The sequence below is a fragment of the Clytia hemisphaerica genome, unplaced genomic scaffold (genome assembly GCF_902728285.1).
Source record: "Clytia hemisphaerica strain Z4C2 unplaced genomic scaffold, Clytia hemisphaerica genome assembly, whole genome shotgun sequence".
NCBI classification, from domain to species: Eukaryota; Metazoa; Cnidaria; class Hydrozoa; order Leptothecata; family Clytiidae; genus Clytia; species Clytia hemisphaerica.
The window spans coordinates 1,113,352-1,132,161 of NW_027103300.1; the positions used below are offsets into that span (position 1 = coordinate 1,113,352).

Sequence of the window (18,810 nt, forward strand, 5' to 3'; positions counted from 1 at the left end):
TCAATATAGGTACTCTACCCCTACATGACCTGGAAATATCAGGGTCCAGGTCCTTAAAAGTATCACTTGTTTTTTAGAACGCAATATCGAAAACAATCGGCACCAAAGATTTACAAATTCAATCCTCTGTAAGAGTATTTTTGGATTTTAAATTTGTTCGGACCAAATAGGACATCGTGCTCATTACTTTAATGGTATTAGTGAAATGATTTTTACATGGGTTTTATCAATGACTGTAACAAAGAATGAGCAATTAAAGGTTTTTCGCGAGACAAATTTTCGCGAAAGTATATCTTGCGAAAATTAATTCTGCGAAAGTTGAATCCTGCGTTTCATTACGTTTTACGCCTGTGAGAGCAAAATTCGTAGTTCGAGTGTCAGCATTATACATCGTTGTATATGCGTGTCTGCGTGCATGAAAGCAGCATTGTCTGGATAGTGCTATGAATTTCTATTTGAAAAAGGAGGAATTCCTATTTCGTAAGGAGTAATTCCCTAATGGGAAGGGCTTAGTTTGATTAATATCAATACCATTAATATCTTTATTTAGAGTCCGTTAACAGAGCAAACTGAATGTTTTGGTCGCAATTCTTCATTATCGGTAAGTTGTTTGAATTTTAACTATTTAAAAGGAGTTTTGTTTTTAACTTTTGAATTCTCTGAGAAAAACATAACCTCTTACTTATAATACCAATTGATAGGCAAGTGGTAGGGAAGCTATGGACATTTCTGATTCCAATTTTAGTGCCCTTGTATTCCATAACGATGGTTATTTAAAAAAGATTTTTGATACAACTATGTTTTAAGGAAACGCTTTACTCTGTCGAGTAATTTTATTGAGTTTTTAAGTTATTATTTTTGCTTTTGACAGACCATTAGAAATCAGCTGGAAGGCGGAGATTCTGACGAAGATTCTGATGAAATCCCAATGGTATAACCTAGCTTCAAAGCTTTCCACATTCCACTCTTTTTCATTCTTTTTTTATAAGATTCCTAAAGGATCAAACTTAAAAAGAGTCTTGGGATCTTTTTTCTAATCGAGTTGTTCTTGTTCAATTTACAGATAACTGAAAGAATTGCATTGCTATCCAGACAATGCTGCTTTCATGCACGCAGACACGCAGACACGATGAATAAAACATTTGTTTGCAAAGATTCTTTCTTCTATTTTCAGACCCCTATACGAAAGAAATCAAAATTGAAGTTTAAAAAGGTATTGCTTGCACAAATTTAATACTCTATCTACTGTCTTCAATGTTATTTGCAAAAGATTCGTTTCAATAAAACTACTATTTCTATATATTTTTTTTGCTGTAGGGCATGAAACGTGTTGCAGAAAAGCTGGAAGATGATGTCATATTTTCAAATGAAGAATCTGGTTCAGAGTCAGAAATATTGCCAATGGTAACTATTTTGAATTTTATTTCAATAAAATGTTTTATTTTATTAAACAATGTTCTGCGCTGGTTTAAAATCGTTCGACATATTCTGATTGCCTCGCAGCGCTTCCCAGCCTTATGTCCTATTTGTTTTACGAGACGTGTTAATATTTTATAGTGAAATTTAGTGTTATTAAACTGGTCATCGAAAGTCAATCTAATATTCACACTTTTTCTCTGTATTAAAAAGTTCTTTGCACCTACAGACCCTGAACGACAATAAATTTAAAAAAATCTGTAGATATTAGGTCTGGTACAGACAAGTAAATAATGGTAAACTATGGCATTAATGCAATATCTATCTTTTTTCAGATTCAAACACAAAGTCCCATTGCCAGGTAAGAACTATATAGTTTTGGTGAAAAATTTGATTCAAACCTTTTATTTTGGGTTTAACAATCATTGTGCTTAATCGCAAGTGTATCATGCCTTATGCGGTTTTTTTAAATCGTTGAAAGAGTGTGTACCATCTCCTCTTGACTGTACAATTTTTAGGAAGAGTATATGAATCGGGCTTATGGTTGTAATTCGACCCTTGAGTATAACCTTTTTATTTTCCGTTTTTTGTAGCAAAAAAGTGAAGTTGAGCAATGAGCTATTGGAGGTATAACTGTTCAGGTTGTAGACACTAAGACGTTTAAATACATAAGTTGAGTTGTAGCTTTGTTTTAATAGAAAGAATTCAAGTATTGAAAGAAAGCTTGCCGTTTGTTTATCAGACTATTTCATTTTTTTATTGTGATGTATACACTGTTACATCAGGGTCTATGCGTATAAGGAAAATTCCTAACAATATAGTAAATGCCATATTTTAGACGTATCTGTATTTGTGTCAGCTGCTCGAAATCCCATATGGTAAAAGACTGGTAAAAACCCTGCTCCAATTCTTTTTCGGCACACTGAATGGTGTTTGCTAAATTTTTCTATCTTCTCACTAGTACCAACGAGCAAGACCTTACGCCTGTAATTGTGGAGAATCTTTCAAAATAAAGCTGATGTTTGATTATCACATTAAAAGCTGCAAGGTGAAACATTGACATTCAACTTTGTTTGGTGATCATTAGCAAGTTTAATTCTCTAAGCATATTGAATTTATTGGTGTTTCATTGCTCAAAATTCGATGGTTTTTGAAAAATCAAACAGGTAACTCTAATTGTTTTTATCGTTTTTATTTTAGCAAAGTGACGGCACGAATCAGAAGATTTTTAACCCAGAAGGAAACGTAAGAATTTATACACTTCGTAACTAAAAAGTTGTGGCAATCCTTGAACTTATATCTCAGTGGAAAAGGGATTTAAATCAATGAGGCTCATAGTAAGGAGTAGATCTTTCATGTGGTAATAATTTTATTATCTAGACTGGTGGTCCATTCATTTGCAGATGCGAAAAATCATTCATAGTCAAAGGCGTGTTTGATATGCATGTTGGAAAATGTCTCATTAACAAAGTATGACCTTTTTCTTATATTTTCTAAAAGTTAGAGAATCCTTGTCAATTGTACTTTATTGCGATTACTTTTCAAAACTACATTCCATGTTAAAGAAAAATTCTTTTTTCCTCGGTTTTTTATTAACAAGATCCACTATGCACTCCCAAACGGATGTTTTCGAATTTAATAGCATACGTCATCAATCTGTTCAGTTGATTTTTAATTTGTTTTTAATTATTTATTGTCTTGTGCAGCGTGAAGTGTCACCATCTTACGAACTTCGTCCTCGTAAAGTTCTCATCCCAAATGACGAAGCTGACTCCCAGGTATTACTTACGTCTTTATATACAGGAGCAATAATCAGTACAACACATTGGAGAATAGAAAAACCTGAAGCCCCCTTTTTTAAATAGTGTTTTTGACCTATAACGAGAGGGTTGGAGTAGATTTCTGTTTTATTCACGATTTAGAATGCAAAACACTTAGATTAATCTCCCAAAAAGATAAGGGACAAATGCCTACGTATTTTATAAATCCAGCATAAATGAACAACACAACAGTCTTAAACAATCTTGGTTTTAGAATGAATCAGACGTTGAAACGGCAATAAATGACAGTGGTATCGACAGAACTATGAACGAGGTTAGTTAAGTACAGTTTTAAGTCTTTCCTGCCTGAGTACTAAAGTTTGAGTACAAGAAGCATTCATTCTCTCTTCCTATTCATATTTTCAGTCAAGGAAATTGTAGAAAATGTCGACAAAAATACTATTTAACATAGCCTCTTTAACTTTCATTCAAATAATTCGTTTTCAGAGTCAAGAAGAAGGTAGTGATTCCGATGACTCTTCAGTAAGTACACTTATTTCTCTTTTGCTTAAAATCCGTAGACTAGTAGTAGGCAAAAAATATTTCTATCTAGGTTATTATGGAATTTTTTCTCCAAAGTTTGCTGACATAATTTTCTTACTGACTCAGTTCTGCCAATTTAGATTTATTTTATGTCACTTCTTGCTATTTAAGGCCTTTTGAACGACTTTCATTCCCATATCCCCATTTTATCACCAAAATATCCCATAATCAACAAATAAAGCTATTTGGTTACCTGCCAAATTGAATTCTAACAAAAATTTGTATATTTGTGGATTCAACGCGAATATTTTTAGGAACTAATATTCTAAAGTTAAGATATGACGATTTTTTCTATGAACCATTGAAAGAACTAATTATTACGACATAAATTACTACACCAAGCAGAGACCAATGGTGTAGTAATTTGTTGTAGAGCGAGGTGACACTCTACTCAACAATGGGCTAAATTTCAATTTTTATCTGGTTATCCCTTTAAATTTTATTAGTTGTAAAGTACATGACTTTCCGTGGCGAAGACATAAACAATAAGGATTTACCCTGAAGCTTGCCAGAAACTGCACCTATTTGTAACAGCTACTTTATTTATCTTCTTAGTTGGATGATGACGTTCGTGATCCAGATTTCAACCCTGACCAATCTGCTTCTGAGGACGATAGTAACGACCCCCTTGACGAATTCAACGAAAAAGAAATTGAAAATGCAGTCATTAAAGTTTTAAATACGTCTTCAATTCCAAACGGCACTGAAGAAATAGCTGTCAGGCAAACGAATAACGAAATAGATGATGAAAATCATACAACGAACTATGGAGATGAAAGAGAAAATGACTATAGAATCGGCAATGATATTGACGATCACGAGATTGATAAAAAATCAACCGAAGAGTTAGTTGGTAGGTTAGATCAAATCGCATTTTTTATGTGGAATTTGCATTTCAAGTTTGTTCAGTATAGGGAATAGAAAGCGTAAGGTTTTAAAGAGTGATTGATTGTCAGTAGCTTTTATAACGTATTTCTCTAGACTCTTTCTGTTATCTGGTGTCTGTTTTATGAAGAATAAGTTGTTGTCTCTTCACTACCTTAATAAGGGGACTAATTTTTGGGTGAACTGATTTTTGCGAATTAGTTCTCGTCAAAATAAAAGAAGTAACCTGTGAAGATACGGTACAACAAAGGCCATAAAATTTCAGAAATTATTTTAAATTGACACATCATTGGAAACATTTTGAACCGGAGACCCTTCACTCGTTATACAATGTCCTTGCCAACTCGTTTGTTTAAGGCTTGAAGTAATTGGACTCTATTTCTTTTGGATCAGCTATATATCGCGCAGATAGGCGAGGCAAAACAGTCAAGTGATTTAGCCTGGAATCGTTCATTCACTGTAATTTGTGAATAAATATTTAAATATAAAAATAAAATAAACCAATTAAATACCTGGTCCAAAAGTTGCTACCTTGCTAAATAAGTTCTCGCCAAATTTAAATTTGTTCATAATTTTCCAAAATGACCCCTAATTCCCCTAATGTGATACGCCGAAATTAATTCTCGCCGAAATAAGTTCCGTTAAGGTAAAATCATAATGACTGATTGTAATATTGGGTTGTAATATTTAGTTTTAATAAAAAAGATTTCTTTGGAACAAATATTCGCAGAATGGGCTTTTCCAGAAAAAATTCGTTCATGGAGGATATATTATTTTTTCTGTGATCTACCCCTGGACATTTCGATTTTTCACCCCCTGGACAAGCATCAAGTTGACCCCCTGGACACAAATATTTACCCCTGGACATCGCAGATTTACCCCATGGACATGGCAGTTTTTCAGGGTTTTTTCAATACCCCTGGACAATATATCCTCCACCCCCCCATGAATGGTTTTTTTCTGGAAGAGCCCAATACAAATTACAAATTCACAAAAATTAATCCCAACGAAAATTAATTACATGTTTCGAGGTACACTGAAGTATAATATTTCTGTCTAAATTATTTTTTATTCATTTTCTTCTTTAAGCCGAGCGATTGAAGGACGGGCACAAGAGACATGCGTGTTTTTATTGTGGTAAACTGGAGCACCCCATTACCAGGCATTTCAAAACTTATCATAAAGAAGAAGAAGAAGTGAAAGCCATCATGAAAATGAAGACGGGCAAAGAAAAGCGGAGGTTGTGGATCGCTCTGGAAAGAAAAGGTGACCATAAGTTTAACAGCCAAAGCTCGACAACGAAATTGGTTGTGCGAAAAACTAAAAACATATCCGAAAAAGTCCCCTGTGTTTACTGCACGGGTCTCTTTGCAGCCCGGTCCCTGTCGAAACATGTCAAAAAGTGCCCCTCAAAGAAGAATCAGGAGTTGAAGAAGCCGCTGGCAGCTGGTCGCATGTTGCTTTCCTCCGACAAAGCAGACGGCAAATTTGGAGACGTCCGCGAGCACATCGTAGAAAAAATGCGCGGACGTGATGAAAACTATCTTATTATGAAAAATGACCGAACATTATTACTGTTAGGATATTCTCAAATGCAGCTAAAAGAAAAAGACCGTTATTGTGATATACGGTACACAATGAAAACATTGAGCAAATTGTTAATTGAATTTAGGAGCATCACTGGTATGCACAATGCCACGAGCTCGAGTCTTGTCCAAGTGAAGAACTACGATAACGTACTCAGAGCTGCAAAGAATTTGACAAATTACGAGGGGCCAAGGAAAATTGGAAAGCCGAATGTGTTTCGAAAAATCGGGTTCTCTCTTTCCAATTTGGCTGTCGTTGTCCGGACCGAAGCTATCAAGGCATGTGACAATGATCTCAGAGAGCAGTGTCGATCATTTTTGGAACTATATGAGGTAGATTGGACAGCCTTTTCAGTGAACGCGCAGGCCGTCTACGAGGATCGAAGTGCAAATGCGCCTCAGAATTTACCATTGGAAAGCGATGTCAAGTTGTTCAAACAGTATTGCGTTGACGAAATCACAAAAATGTTGAAATATGATTCCTTCTCAAAAGATGACTACTCGTTGCTTTCCAATCTCACACTTGCAAGGCTGATGACCTTCAATGCAAGGAGAGGTCGGTATTTCCTTATCCGTTATTCATCAGAATTTGTATTTAGTCTGGTTACTCTAGGGTCTGAGTGTAATTGAGTATGTAAATGATCATTTTCATGACCTTTCAGATGGCGAGATAGTTGAAATTTCTTTTTGTTGAAAGGGATTTGTATTGCTTGTAGAGCCTGTTGTGCATATTGTAAATGTTTGTAATAATATGTGTAGATTTGCCACCAAATGAAAATTCCTTAGCAACAGCGCGAGGAAACGAAAAATCCGCTATTATGGAAAATCTACCACGCCTAAAAACTTGACCAAACCTTTTTTCATCTGCATCATGACACCTAAACAGGAATAGAAGTCAAAGCCCTCCACACTCAATTACCCTCAGAACCTGAAAAACCCAATGGGTCCTAGAACTCTCAGCAACAGTTGATTGAAAAAGACTTTTAATACAAATCCCTGTGAACAAAAAGAAATAGAAATTTCAACTGTCTCGTCATCTGAAAAATCTTGAAAAATAAGCAAGATTTTGAAATATTTGATTGATTTTGAAAAGTTTGATTAACTTGGTACTTCAAAATAGCTTGGAACCCTTGATGACTACTATCTAGATCTACATTTTTGAGCCAAGCCCAAAAGAGAAATTTTGAAATATACTAAAAGAAAATGATATGGTTGATAGGGTTTAGATCAATCTCATATAGCTGTTGAATATCAAAAGTGCAAAAGCTTTGAATTTGGTTATATTGAAATGCGTTTATATATTTTCATTCAGGCTCAGAGGTTGCAAGGTTAAAATTGGATCGTTGGGAGGGGGTTATGGACGACCGTTGGAAAAAAAAGGAGTACATCGATCTCATCGATGACGATGTTGAGCGTAAACTGGCCGAGAAATTGAAACTTTGTTATATCGAGGGGAAAAAGAAAAAGAGGTCGAAGAAAAAGAAGAACCACGTTCCGATACTTTTCCCTGAAGAATGTGTGGAGGCAATTCAACGTCTAGTCTCTTTCAGGGATAAATTTGTAGACGAAGAAAATGAGTATGTTTTTCACTCCGGCGAGCTCTACATTAAAGGTTGGAACGCTTTGCAAACCGTGGCAAAGGAAATTGGCGATCGTTTGACATCGCCAAAGTTACTTACGCCAACTAGGACAAGAAAATTCCTAGCCACTATCTTACAACTGATGCAGCTCAATGACGCAGAGCTGGGCTGGATGACGACTCACATGGGACATACGAAAGATGTCCACCTCGGCTTCTACCGTCAGGAGGATTCTACGATTGAGCTGACAAAAGTGGCTAAGGTACTTAATTTTGATCACTTGTTAACTACCTCGCATTTTATGTCTCTAGTTTTGCCAAAATTTCAGACGAGGCCAAAACTTGAGATGATTTGATTAATGGACTGGTTTTACAAATATTTGGAACGCTTGGTGAATAAGAACCAAGACAATAGCCTTGAAGTCCTATTTATTAAACAAAAATTGAATGAAGAATAAATATGAATTTCTTTTGATTTAAGGTGTTATGTGCGGTGGATCAAGGGGCAGAGTTGAAGAACAAAAAGATTGACGATCTCCTAACGGGTAGGTATTTTTACGTGTCCAGTATGAATTTAATGCAGGGTCTAAGTGTTGTACTTTAATTGCCGAAACGTTCAAAATTTACAAGGTCATAAGCACAACTGCATTAACTTCGGAAAGCTTCTACCGTGCAACAGCTGCAAAAAAGTATATAGAAAACTTTGAAGGAGTAGGCCGATCACAAGTTGTTTGACCTAGAACCCTCAGATGGCCAGATTTGGTCGTAAAAACCAATTTCTATATAACTCCAGATCATTTCAGAAATCGAATATACTTGTTTAAAAGTCTCCTATGTATTCCTTTGACAGCTTTAAGGTGGTATTTGGTAGGATGTCCCAGCCTAGATAGTTCGTATTTCTGTCTGACTACAATCGCTTATGAATATTTAGTATAAGACCAGGTCACACTGAAGTCCACTTCCCATTTCCATTTTCCAGCTATTTGTTATACAAAGTATCTTTTTATAAGCGTTAGGTGAATTTTTCAGAGCCTCATTTTTGACAAAATAATTTTGTCACTTTATTATTCAATTAATTAATTTTGTGAGTAATTCTTTTCATAGAAATATTGTTCCTTTAATCCATGAATATTTTGAATCTATAGAAAACAATGTTGAAGAGAGCAGGACTGAAGACGCTGAAGACAACGATATTCAGCAGCAACGAGAAGACCCTAAGGTTAGTATTGCTTGGTACATCAGCCCAAAATCTACTACTTGTTCACCTAATTTCGTTCTTTTTCCGGGGCAAAAATGCCGATTTTAAAATTTTCGCGAGGACTAAATTTCATCCAATTTAATCCACGCGAAATTTAATCCACCAATGGTAGTTAGACATTTTTTTGCATTAGCATTTATCATCTTAGCTTTTTTGACATTACACGCAGGCGTGTGGTAGTATTAATGGGCCTTTGTATACTCAGCCAAATTATTTTCTGAAATATTGCACTCAATCTTGAAATGTAATTTGAATTGAGAAATTTCGTAATGTAGCCGCTCGATTTTTCCTGTAATTTCCTTGCAATGCAGTAATAATTTAGCAGAGAAGATTGTAAGAGTGCTGCAACAGAAAAGATCTGATCTGTAATTTTTTCTGTTAGAAAGGCTTTTTCATTAGACGGTCACATTACTTTCAGGTTTCAAGTGCGTGCGATGCCTTTGATTGCATTGCAGGATTGCAGAAAAGCATACTTTAGCTTTAGTCATGTAAAAAAAGACAAATCCTTTTTCTATTTCTAGAAAACTAAGAAGACGTGGAAAAAATGGACGAAAGCCGAAACAGAAGCATTACATAAAGCATTCCAACACCATGTGAAATCAAAAGTCAAACCAATGCAACATGAAGTCCTAAATGCATTGAATAGGTACCCAGTACTGAAGGAGCGGGGAGCAGACAAAGTGAAAAATAAAATAAGTAAAACTATAGATATTTTGAAGAAAAAAAGTTCGGACTAAACTTTATATTTAAAAGTTATGGCGATATTTATTTTACAAAAACATATTTAACGTTTGTTTATATTTTGTTATTACAGTATATACTCTTGTTCAAACCTTGAGTTCGTTACAACTTTACAAGAAAAAGATATTTTCCAGAAATTCACTTCTACTTACTAACTTTATTTTGACATATATTTAAAATAATTTCCTGCTAGAAATATAGGCCAGGCAATAACTCTTAGTCATAGAATATTTTGGTTGTTAAAACTTTCATACGGTACTTGAAACATTTGACATATAAAGTCTTTGCTAAACCAAACGTTTTACGTACAAAACCGTAAAGTCTTCGAGCTCATTGAAATCTAATTGCACAAATGCATTCATCTCGAAGCGTAGATAGAAAATTGGTGCAGTTTGATATGGACTAGCTTGCCCAAAAATAATGCAAAAATATGAGTTTTACATTAAACAACGTCGTAAAGCCCGGTAAACGAGGGGTAAGGTTAGCCAAAGATTTTTGAAGTTTGAAAAATGCAACTCCTTACGCTCGCACACTACTTTTAGCTTATTTTGCAAAAGCCTGTTTTCCCCCAATCTCGTATTCCAATCATCTCTTAAGGGATGTGGCGAAAATGACATGCTTAAAATCCCATTTGATATTCATTCAAAATCTGCATCAAAAACTTCAAACCAACAGCCAACCGGGGAAGATCCTTTTATGGTGCTCGATCTGATTTAGTTTTCCCCGTCCATTTTGGGTTTCACAATGACTCCTAATTCATAGCTCTAGTTTGTTCCAATAAACCTATGTAGCCATTTATATTTCCAAACACCATGTCCCGGGTGTTCGGATGTCACGGCAATGCGTCCTCTTCATTCAAAGCTTAAGCTTGTCCCGATTAAACCGTTTATATTTCCTAACTCCGTGTCCCGACAAAGTGCCGAAATAATTAACAAACCGCATTCCTTGTTCCGATTAAAACGTTTCTATTTCCTAACTCTGTGTATGTCCCGGAAAGACCTTGAAAAATAATAAAATATTAAGTCTGTCCCGACAAAGTGCCACAATATTTTACAAGCTCGTTCCTTCGGGTGTCACGGTAATGCGTCCTCTTCATTCAAAGCTTAAGCTTGTCCCGATTAAACTGTTTATATTTCCTAACTCCGTGTCCCGACAAAGTTCCGTGTTCTGGAAAGACCTTCAATAATGATAAAATATTGACTGTGTCTCGATAAAGTGCCAAAATAATTAACAAGCCCCGTTCCTTCGGGTGTCACGGTAATGCGTCCTCTTCATTCAAAGCTTAAGCTCTTCTCGATAAATTTCCTAACTCCGTGTCCCGGAAAGACCTTGAAAAATAATAAAATATTAAGTCCGTCCCGACAAAATGCCACAATATTTTTGTCCCGGTAATATTTTTTGTCCCGGTTATTCCTCAAGTATGGATTATTTGTCCCGATTAAGCAACACATGAAAGTTCTGAGATAATTTCTTCGTACACCCCTTTCTCACAACCCCGGTGGTAGTTTTTCCATCAGTGGGAGTGAAAATGTTTATCGAAATCCCAACGGGGATAGAAATTCTATTGGTCAAACATTTCAGTGAGGATGGTTATAGATTGCGCAATTTTTCCATTAAATCTCAAGTGGGAATGAAATCAAAGTCAATCTCCAAGTGGAGCTGAAATTGTGGGGTATTTTTTCACCGGAGACGAAATTGGGGGCAAATACTCGTTCTTTCGAGTGTCACGGTGATGCGTCCTCTTCATTCAAAGCTTAAGCTTGTCCCGATTAAACCGTTTATATTTCCTAAATCCGTGTCCCGGAAAGACCTTGAAAAATAATAAAATATTAAGTGTGTCCCGACAAAGGGTCAAAATAATTTTGAAAAGTAAGCTATGCTTAATTTTTAATGTCGAAATTAAGGAAATCGGAGATAGCAAAAACTTATAGCTTCATCCATTGAAGCAAAATTGAGTTTTGAAAATCAGTCTTGCTTCTTACTTTTTCAAAATCAATTTTATTATTGTCCCGGTAGAACCACGATCTATGTTTTGTTATGTTAAGCTTCATTTCATATTTTGTTGTATTTTCGGGACAACCTAAAATACCGTTAAATGAACAAAAGACCCAATAAAGACACAAATAACGCTATAAAAATTACCGGGACACTTTTTTGTCCCGGTAATATTTTTTGTCCCGGTTATTCCTCAAGTATGGATTATTTGTCCCGGTTAAGCAACACATGAAAGTTCACAAGATAAATTATATATGACTACAAATCATTCAATTCCACTTCAAACCCATTACCCCAGTGATCTAACGAAAAATTCTGATATGATACTATGGCAGCCCAACCAAATGGAAAACCATGATTACGTCGATATTAAATCTATATCTGAGCCTTTCACTATACAGAAAATAGGTAACTATATCCACATTCCCTCACTAGAAATAGGAGGTGAAATTTCGTTTAATCATCCTTTGAGTTCCCATGAGACCACCAAAGGTAAATGGTTTACACTTGATAATGGTATCATTATCGGCAACGGAACTCGATTTGATTATAGACAAGCCTCCTTTAAAAAGATAGTATTTCTTGCCAAAAAGTTTTCTAGAGAACAAGGACTTCCCTTAGTACAGGCGCACCTAATTGAAAACTTGATAAACATAAAAGAACAAACCTTACGCAAGGCAAAACGAACATATTTTATCCAAAAGGAGATTAGGTCTATTCACCAATGGCTTTCCAACCATTGTCCTGACTTGGTCGCAGAACTGTTATTTGACAGAAATGGCATAGTTTCTCACCCGGCTGGTTATGAATATGAAGTCAGTGAATGCCGTCCCGTCCATTATACTTGTGTAAAGCTAGATAGGAGGTCTAATAATACCAAGCTTAACAACTCTTGTTTCCAATATTTCCTTTTACATACTCCTGATTCTGACGTCACGCAATATATCAAAAACCTTCACGTAGAGCTCATTTTCATTCTCCACAAATAAATTGCGATGACTTGCCCAAACAAACAGTGCTGCAAACAAACCCCGGTCCGATTGCCGTTAGCCCAAATGGTCATTATAAAATGATTAACCTAACAAAATCTTCATACTCCCCAAAACTATGGATTATGGACTCCTTTAAAACACACATATGGGTATTCATCCAGAATATTCTTTGATACACCAAACAGAATAGAACCATATCCTCTCCTAGGATTAATGTCCCAAGTCCACGAAAGTATGAGGCAACTACAGGAAAAAGTTGATCAAAACTCTAAAAATTCCTTTCCTGACCTTTTTAGTACTATTGCCTGTAGGAACTATCCTACAATCTGCCGGAGAAGGCACTAGTGAGGTTATTAATTGTTTGGGTACCAGTATCAAAGCAGCAGCTGAGGGAGCTGGTACTTTAGGGAGTGATCTGATTACAAGTTCCGGGGAGGCACTTGCAAACACTATCCAAGCAAGCGGCTCAGCAATAAAGGATGTTGAAGATTGTGGTGCTAACATCATTAACAGTGTGTTGGGAGGAGTACACTGAATAATAGGAATGAGCGCAATGCTAATTGGAGTATCGGTAACATCATATTTACTCTATCATCACTATCGGAAAAGAAAAGAAAAACCCAACAAAAGGCAAGAAATGATAGATAAAATAATGGCAGATCCAAAACTACTCAAGGAATTAATGAACCAGTTGGAGAAAGAATCTACAATGTAGGACATATTGTAAACGAAGGGTATGAATCGCTGCTTATAAAGATGTAACTTTTCTGAGTCTTGTTTGTGTAACTAATCTTTGTAAGCCTAATTCGATAAACGTACTAATCCTTGTTATATTGTATTATTAATACCCGAATGATCAAAACTATTATATATCTTTACGGCATAGAGAAATGTTTCAGTCATCATGAGTCCTCCTTGGCCAACGGCCAATGATACTTTGGAAATAGATGAATTTATATTAGATTTAGATGAAACTTGTTCAGACATCGACTGTTTGGAACCAACGTTAGATACGAGTTTGGATGATCAAAATGCGAATGACTACGAAGATGTAATTATCGTTTCAAACGAAAGAACAAGTCGGAAAGTTTCAATACGACCGGAGGAGCCATCACCACACACTACGAACCGTCGTGACAGACAGCTTGCACGTCTGGACGTTTTATGAGCCAAAAGAACAGCTCGGTGAAGACAAAGACGAAAGGATGTAAAGAGAGGATAGGAACAAGCCCGACGATTGAGACAACTAAGACAACTGGAGATGAGACAATTAGGACGATTGGAAATAGAAAATGTAAAAAGAGCCTGTCAGGCTCAACGACTATATCATATCAGAACTGGACTAACTCCACAGTCGTGGACACATGAAACAATTGATGAATACGTAAAAAATCTCGATTCATATTGAGATGTTGGTGATTACTTGGTTATTTTGCATTTTTGCTTCTGGTCCTAATTTACTGACTTTTTTCAAGTGATGGGGACATCACTTTTTCCGATTCCCAAGGTGTCGTAATGCATGTGATTTACATGTCACTCAAACACCTTGGAGATGCCCCGACCACATGTTCAATTCTCCCAGTAAAGATTAGTGTATTAAGGCCCCAGTACTTTTCCAATTTTTAATCCCAGTAATATCCCGATTCCAATGTATCAATTAAAAGTTTGTACTTCTTATTCCGCGAACAATATATTATTGTTAGCTACATTCGAGTATAAGATTATCTGACCACTTTATCTTACTTAATTCCTATTGTCCAATGACTATAAAAGCTTTTGCAACATTGCACCGAGCAGCATTAATTAGTGACAGTATAACAAGGAGTACTTTAGCAAAAGGACCATGTCAGTTTCACTTATATCATATATTTGGGCCAATCTCTGGCTGAGGCCCATTTCAAAGTTTATTTAGCCATGTATCTAATATAGCCTCATTATACCCGTTATAAGTCGAAAGAATTATATTTTGTGCCTAATTTTGTGCCTCATATTTAACTACTATATAGTATATACTCAATGTATTATCATCATATATTCATATATATTCAATATAACCATAGAACCATATTTTTTTCGTGTCCTCTCACTTTGTTTGACTAGATTCAATCTTTGATCTTTGTATTTTATGTTTTGGACAAAAATCCTGGTTGATCAAAAAATCCTTTAGAAAGGAGAGTAAGTTCAACTAGGTGACTTGGACTCCTTAAGAGCCGACGAAAAACCTCTAAAGATCCGGTGAACCTCCGACAAAACTCATATTGCCATTGATAAAGATTTTTATAACAGTGGTGGTTTCAAATACATAAACTCAACTTTCAGGACCCTGGGCTGGTATCTTTAACCTTAATTCCTTTTGCTTTTGAAGTTTATAACATTCGTAAAATTTCTTTATCTGCAGGTGACTCTTGAAGATGGTAAAAAAGAAAGTTTCAAAGTTGGAAAAAGTAAATTGAGAACAGTGAAGTCCATTCTTACAGACAAAAATTCAAAAGCTCTTAATGAAAATCTCTCGACTGAAACAAAGTAAGTGAAAGACACTCTTTTGAAGTACTTGTCAAAGAAAGTTTCAAATGAGGCTAAGTCACTCACCAAATCTAACCTATTCAACACCTCAATTGAAAATTCAGACACTAGAAAATTTTCCTTTCATTCTCAACACAAAGAAGCACTTCATTTCATAAAGCACCTTTTTCTATGGCAATTTTCAAAGCGTTTGCTACAAACTCAAGAATTAGGCGAAACAAAGTTAAAACTGCCACTGTCATAATACCACCTATAATGACGTCAGTAAACACGTTTCTTCTAATAAGAACTCAACACTGTAGCGTGCTGGCTAGTCATTGGTTTGATACTGCAACAAGGACAGACAGAAAAACGCTTTATTAGTCGTCTGGTCGACCTTTCTTCATTTGTCTCATACAATACAGTAATATTTAAATTTAGGGAAAACGTTTCTTAAGACTTTTAATGAATGGATTCAGGAGGGTGAAGTTGATCTTGAGAAACTGCTGTCAATGACAAGAAACATTGCTTAAATTGAAGATGACATTCCTGTTATGAATGATGAGATGTCGAAAATGAATACATCTTAATATTTCTAATAAGGGCTGCGTGATAGTTACGTTATCAAAAATTCTTTTAAAGTGTAAGCATCAGCAAGGTGATTTCAAAAATTCCGCGAAAGTATATTTTACCAACAATTAATTATTTCAAAAGAAATTTATGAAAAGCTAGATTAAAAAACTTATTACTGTACCAAAATTATGTATAGTAAAAATGGATCTATTTTCAATGCCAACTTGTTTCCTCAGTGAATACATAGGAAGGAATCTGCAATACCTTTTGATAAATCGATTATTTTGAAGACCTAGACTGTAGCTTTCTTGACTCTCATGCAAATGAAGCTCTGGTTAAAGAAGCACAACTGCTTGGAAGAAGTAAGCCACCTGCTGAAATCGATATGCATGTTGATGATGATGCTGACCACGAATATCTTATGATGTACGGTGATTGGGATGGAAATGCTGAAAAACCTGTTAAAAAAGTTGTTTTGATACCCAAACAACTCGACATGAACAACTTTTGTGCAACAAATTTAATGTATGTAGGTAAGATGGTTAATGAGGATTTTCTATATCTTTTTGACAAGTTATGTTTGAAAGGGTCAGAGAATTCAGCTTGATATACAAAAAATCTGTCCAAATTCCATCACCGTTCCTACACCCCTTACTTGCCTCCCCTTTTGTTCTTGTCTCAGCTATTTTCTTTGTATTATGAATTGTATATAGGAGCTATATAAAACTTAACAAGATGAAAAGTGTGATAATTTAATTAAGAAGCATCAATTTTACGCGTAGCAAAGATATAACGATGTAAGTGTATTTTTGGATTGTTTTAAGGAAAACCCAAAATATGGGGTAAAGTTCTTGTGGAATCAAGAAACTGTGTTCTGTTTATTGTGCTTCTCTGTGTGCCTTCTCATGACTTATTCTACATTAGAATAAGGACAACTACTTTAGGTTAAAGAACCGAAATTCTTATTTTTATATCGACTTATGAAACTCCTTCCGAGCCAACGATAAGAGGAAGGGCGGGCTAGAAATTTCGACATTACAAAGTCTGAATTCCAAGTCAAAATAGTGGGAAGCTTATTTTATCAACATTTTTAGGTGACAATTCGAAAAGAAAGGTCAATTGTAGAAGTATGACAAGGACACATCAGAACACCATGTTGAGTATGTTTTATACACACCATCACATCTATTTGGAATTCCAGCTAAACTTCCTACTAGTGAAAAAGAGATAAATCTTCTTGAATACCTGCCAAATGAGGATGATTTAAAGCATCTAACCAAAGAAATGGCATTCCTTCTGTCTAAAGATCTAGTACGCTATGTCGAGGATCTTTCATGGGCTGAACCACATGTTGATTCAGCATTAGTTCATTAATTCATTAAGCATGACTACATGGTATACACAACGACTAAATCATCTATTGTAAGTTCAGGCCTCACCACTCTAACTGTTAATTTTACTAACCATTAATTTTTTACTGATTTAAGTCCTTTCAGAAAAGATCTCCCACACGCTTTCTATTCTAGTAGAAAAATAGTATAGTTTTTAAAGATTATTATGAGTTTGCTCTTTTCCGGAGGGGGCGGGGTACTAGGGCAAAATGGGTTACAGGGATGCTCCGCTGGTCAGGGTACCTTTTTTAACCTCCACGAGTCCCAGGTAGGGTCGCAAAAACACCAAAATAGAAATCTTTCATGGAAGATCACTTCCAGTAATCAGATTTTTACTTCTAGATCTCAGACCTAAACATAAATGTTGAAGAGTTTTCTCAAACTTTTGCACTTTTCAGGCAATTTGGAAACTTTTGTATTGTACAAAATCTGCAGAAGATGTTGACACATTGCACCAGGCCAGGAATTACCTCAATGCACGAGGTGTCAAAACTGACCCTATGAAGGCAGTAAACGGACTCAGAAGAGCTTATGGAAAAGTACTCTAAGGCACTCCTTCTAACTTCAACTGATCAGTTCAAAAAAGATGACCCTGGTTACTTTGAACAAATTGTCTCCACAAAAAGCATGGTTCTGTTTAGAGAGTTTGTTGATAAACTCGTTCAAAAGTTGTTGTTGTTGAAAGAGAAACTGTTCCTTCTCAAAAACCAAGTGACTCAATTAGATTTAACTATAAAAAAAATGCTTTGACGCTTGGTTATCTGGCCAAAGATTTCAATGATACCAGAAAATATGGGGATGGCGAACGAATCATTAGGCTCCATAAGTTTCTAATGTTATATTGCAAATTAACTAACAAATATAAATATGCTGGTCAAATCTTCATCTTTTGTCCCAAGTCAGTGATCTCCTGCCCCCTTCCCTAGCTCACGAGCTTATTTGGAACAGATCAGTAAATAACAAAGGCTTTCCATCTACGAATTTTGAGCTTGACAGGAAGTTGGAGCATCGTAACAAAAGTGCTTAGAAGGAACTTGGTCATATGGAGGGAAAGATCACTGAGAAGAATATCGAGTGAGTAAGTCGTACCAGGAAGCTGAACAACTTACTTAATGATTTTGATAAAGCTACGAGTTTGTCCACAGAAAGTGAATAGCACTAGAAAACAGATTGGAGGGCATAGGGCATGTAACGCAGCTTTCAGAACAATTTATCAAAAACCAGATATTTTTGAGAAAGGAAGAAGAAAGGAGTTACACCCAGTTCAAATAAAAAAAATTGTACCTGAAAGTTTTATAGCTCAGATAGATAAAAATGAACTTGAGAATTGGGTAAAGACTGGTGTTTTAAAATGGTCACGAAAATTAATATAGATAAAAGTACTTTTCAACTAGAGACACGATTAAAAGTTTCTTTTAGATATAATCTCTGCCCATACTATGTACAGAATTTGAAATTAGAAAAGTTTCATTCTTAACTGGACAAAGTGCACGTATGAAATGAAAATCATTGGTTTTGAAGTTTAGCAT

At 35.6% G+C, this 18,810-nt stretch overlaps 2 protein-coding genes and 1 long non-coding RNA gene across 3 annotated transcripts; all 3 read left to right on the forward strand.

Annotated features, from left to right (window-relative positions):
• The first annotated feature begins 563 nt into the window (after positions 1–563).
• On the forward strand, positions 564–1,394 carry LOC136810875 (uncharacterized). The gene is made up of 4 exons (XR_010847168.1): positions 564–601; positions 872–931; positions 1,175–1,213; positions 1,318–1,394. It is a non-coding gene; the product is annotated as an uncharacterized lncRNA (long non-coding RNA).
• A 315-nt stretch (positions 1,395–1,709) lies between these two features.
• LOC136810920 (uncharacterized) lies at positions 1,710–3,617 on the forward strand. The gene is made up of 8 exons (XM_067067510.1): positions 1,710–1,777; positions 2,010–2,043; positions 2,378–2,464; positions 2,617–2,661; positions 2,797–2,886; positions 3,123–3,194; positions 3,451–3,510; positions 3,603–3,617. Exons 1-8 carry the CDS (start codon positions 1,710–1,712, stop codon positions 3,615–3,617), a joined length of 471 nt encoding a protein of 156 aa, XP_066923611.1.
• A 1,704-nt stretch (positions 3,618–5,321) lies between these two features.
• LOC136810931 (uncharacterized) lies at positions 5,322–9,832 on the forward strand. The gene is made up of 6 exons (XM_067067520.1): positions 5,322–5,331; positions 5,754–6,806; positions 7,563–8,092; positions 8,311–8,374; positions 8,975–9,048; positions 9,609–9,832. The coding sequence occupies exons 1-6, from the start codon at positions 5,322–5,324 to the stop codon at positions 9,822–9,824; spliced, it is 1,947 nt and encodes a 648-aa protein (XP_066923621.1). The 3' UTR covers positions 9,825–9,832.
• The last annotated feature ends 8,978 nt before the right edge of the window (positions 9,833–18,810 follow it).

What these genes read in the sequence shown, in the direction of transcription:
- LOC136810920 (XM_067067510.1), top strand. Translation starts at nt 1,710, where the DNA reads ATGGTAAACTATGGCATTAATGCAATATCTATCTTTTTTCAGATTCAA. An exon ending in ACACAAAGTCCCATTGCCAG is followed by an intron (nt 1,778 to 2,009) that starts GTAAGAACTATA and finishes CGTTTTTTGTAG; the next exon opens with CAAAAAAGTGAAGTTGAGCA. An exon ending in TTTTTAACCCAGAAGGAAAC is followed by an intron (nt 2,662 to 2,796) that starts GTAAGAATTTAT and finishes TTTATTATCTAG; the next exon opens with ACTGGTGGTCCATTCATTTG.
- LOC136810931 (XM_067067520.1), top strand. An exon ending in GACCTTCAATGCAAGGAGAG is followed by an intron (nt 6,807 to 7,562) that starts GTCGGTATTTCC and finishes ATTTTCATTCAG; the next exon opens with GCTCAGAGGTTGCAAGGTTA. An exon ending in AGCAACGAGAAGACCCTAAG is followed by an intron (nt 9,049 to 9,608) that starts GTTAGTATTGCT and finishes TTCTATTTCTAG; the next exon opens with AAAACTAAGAAGACGTGGAA.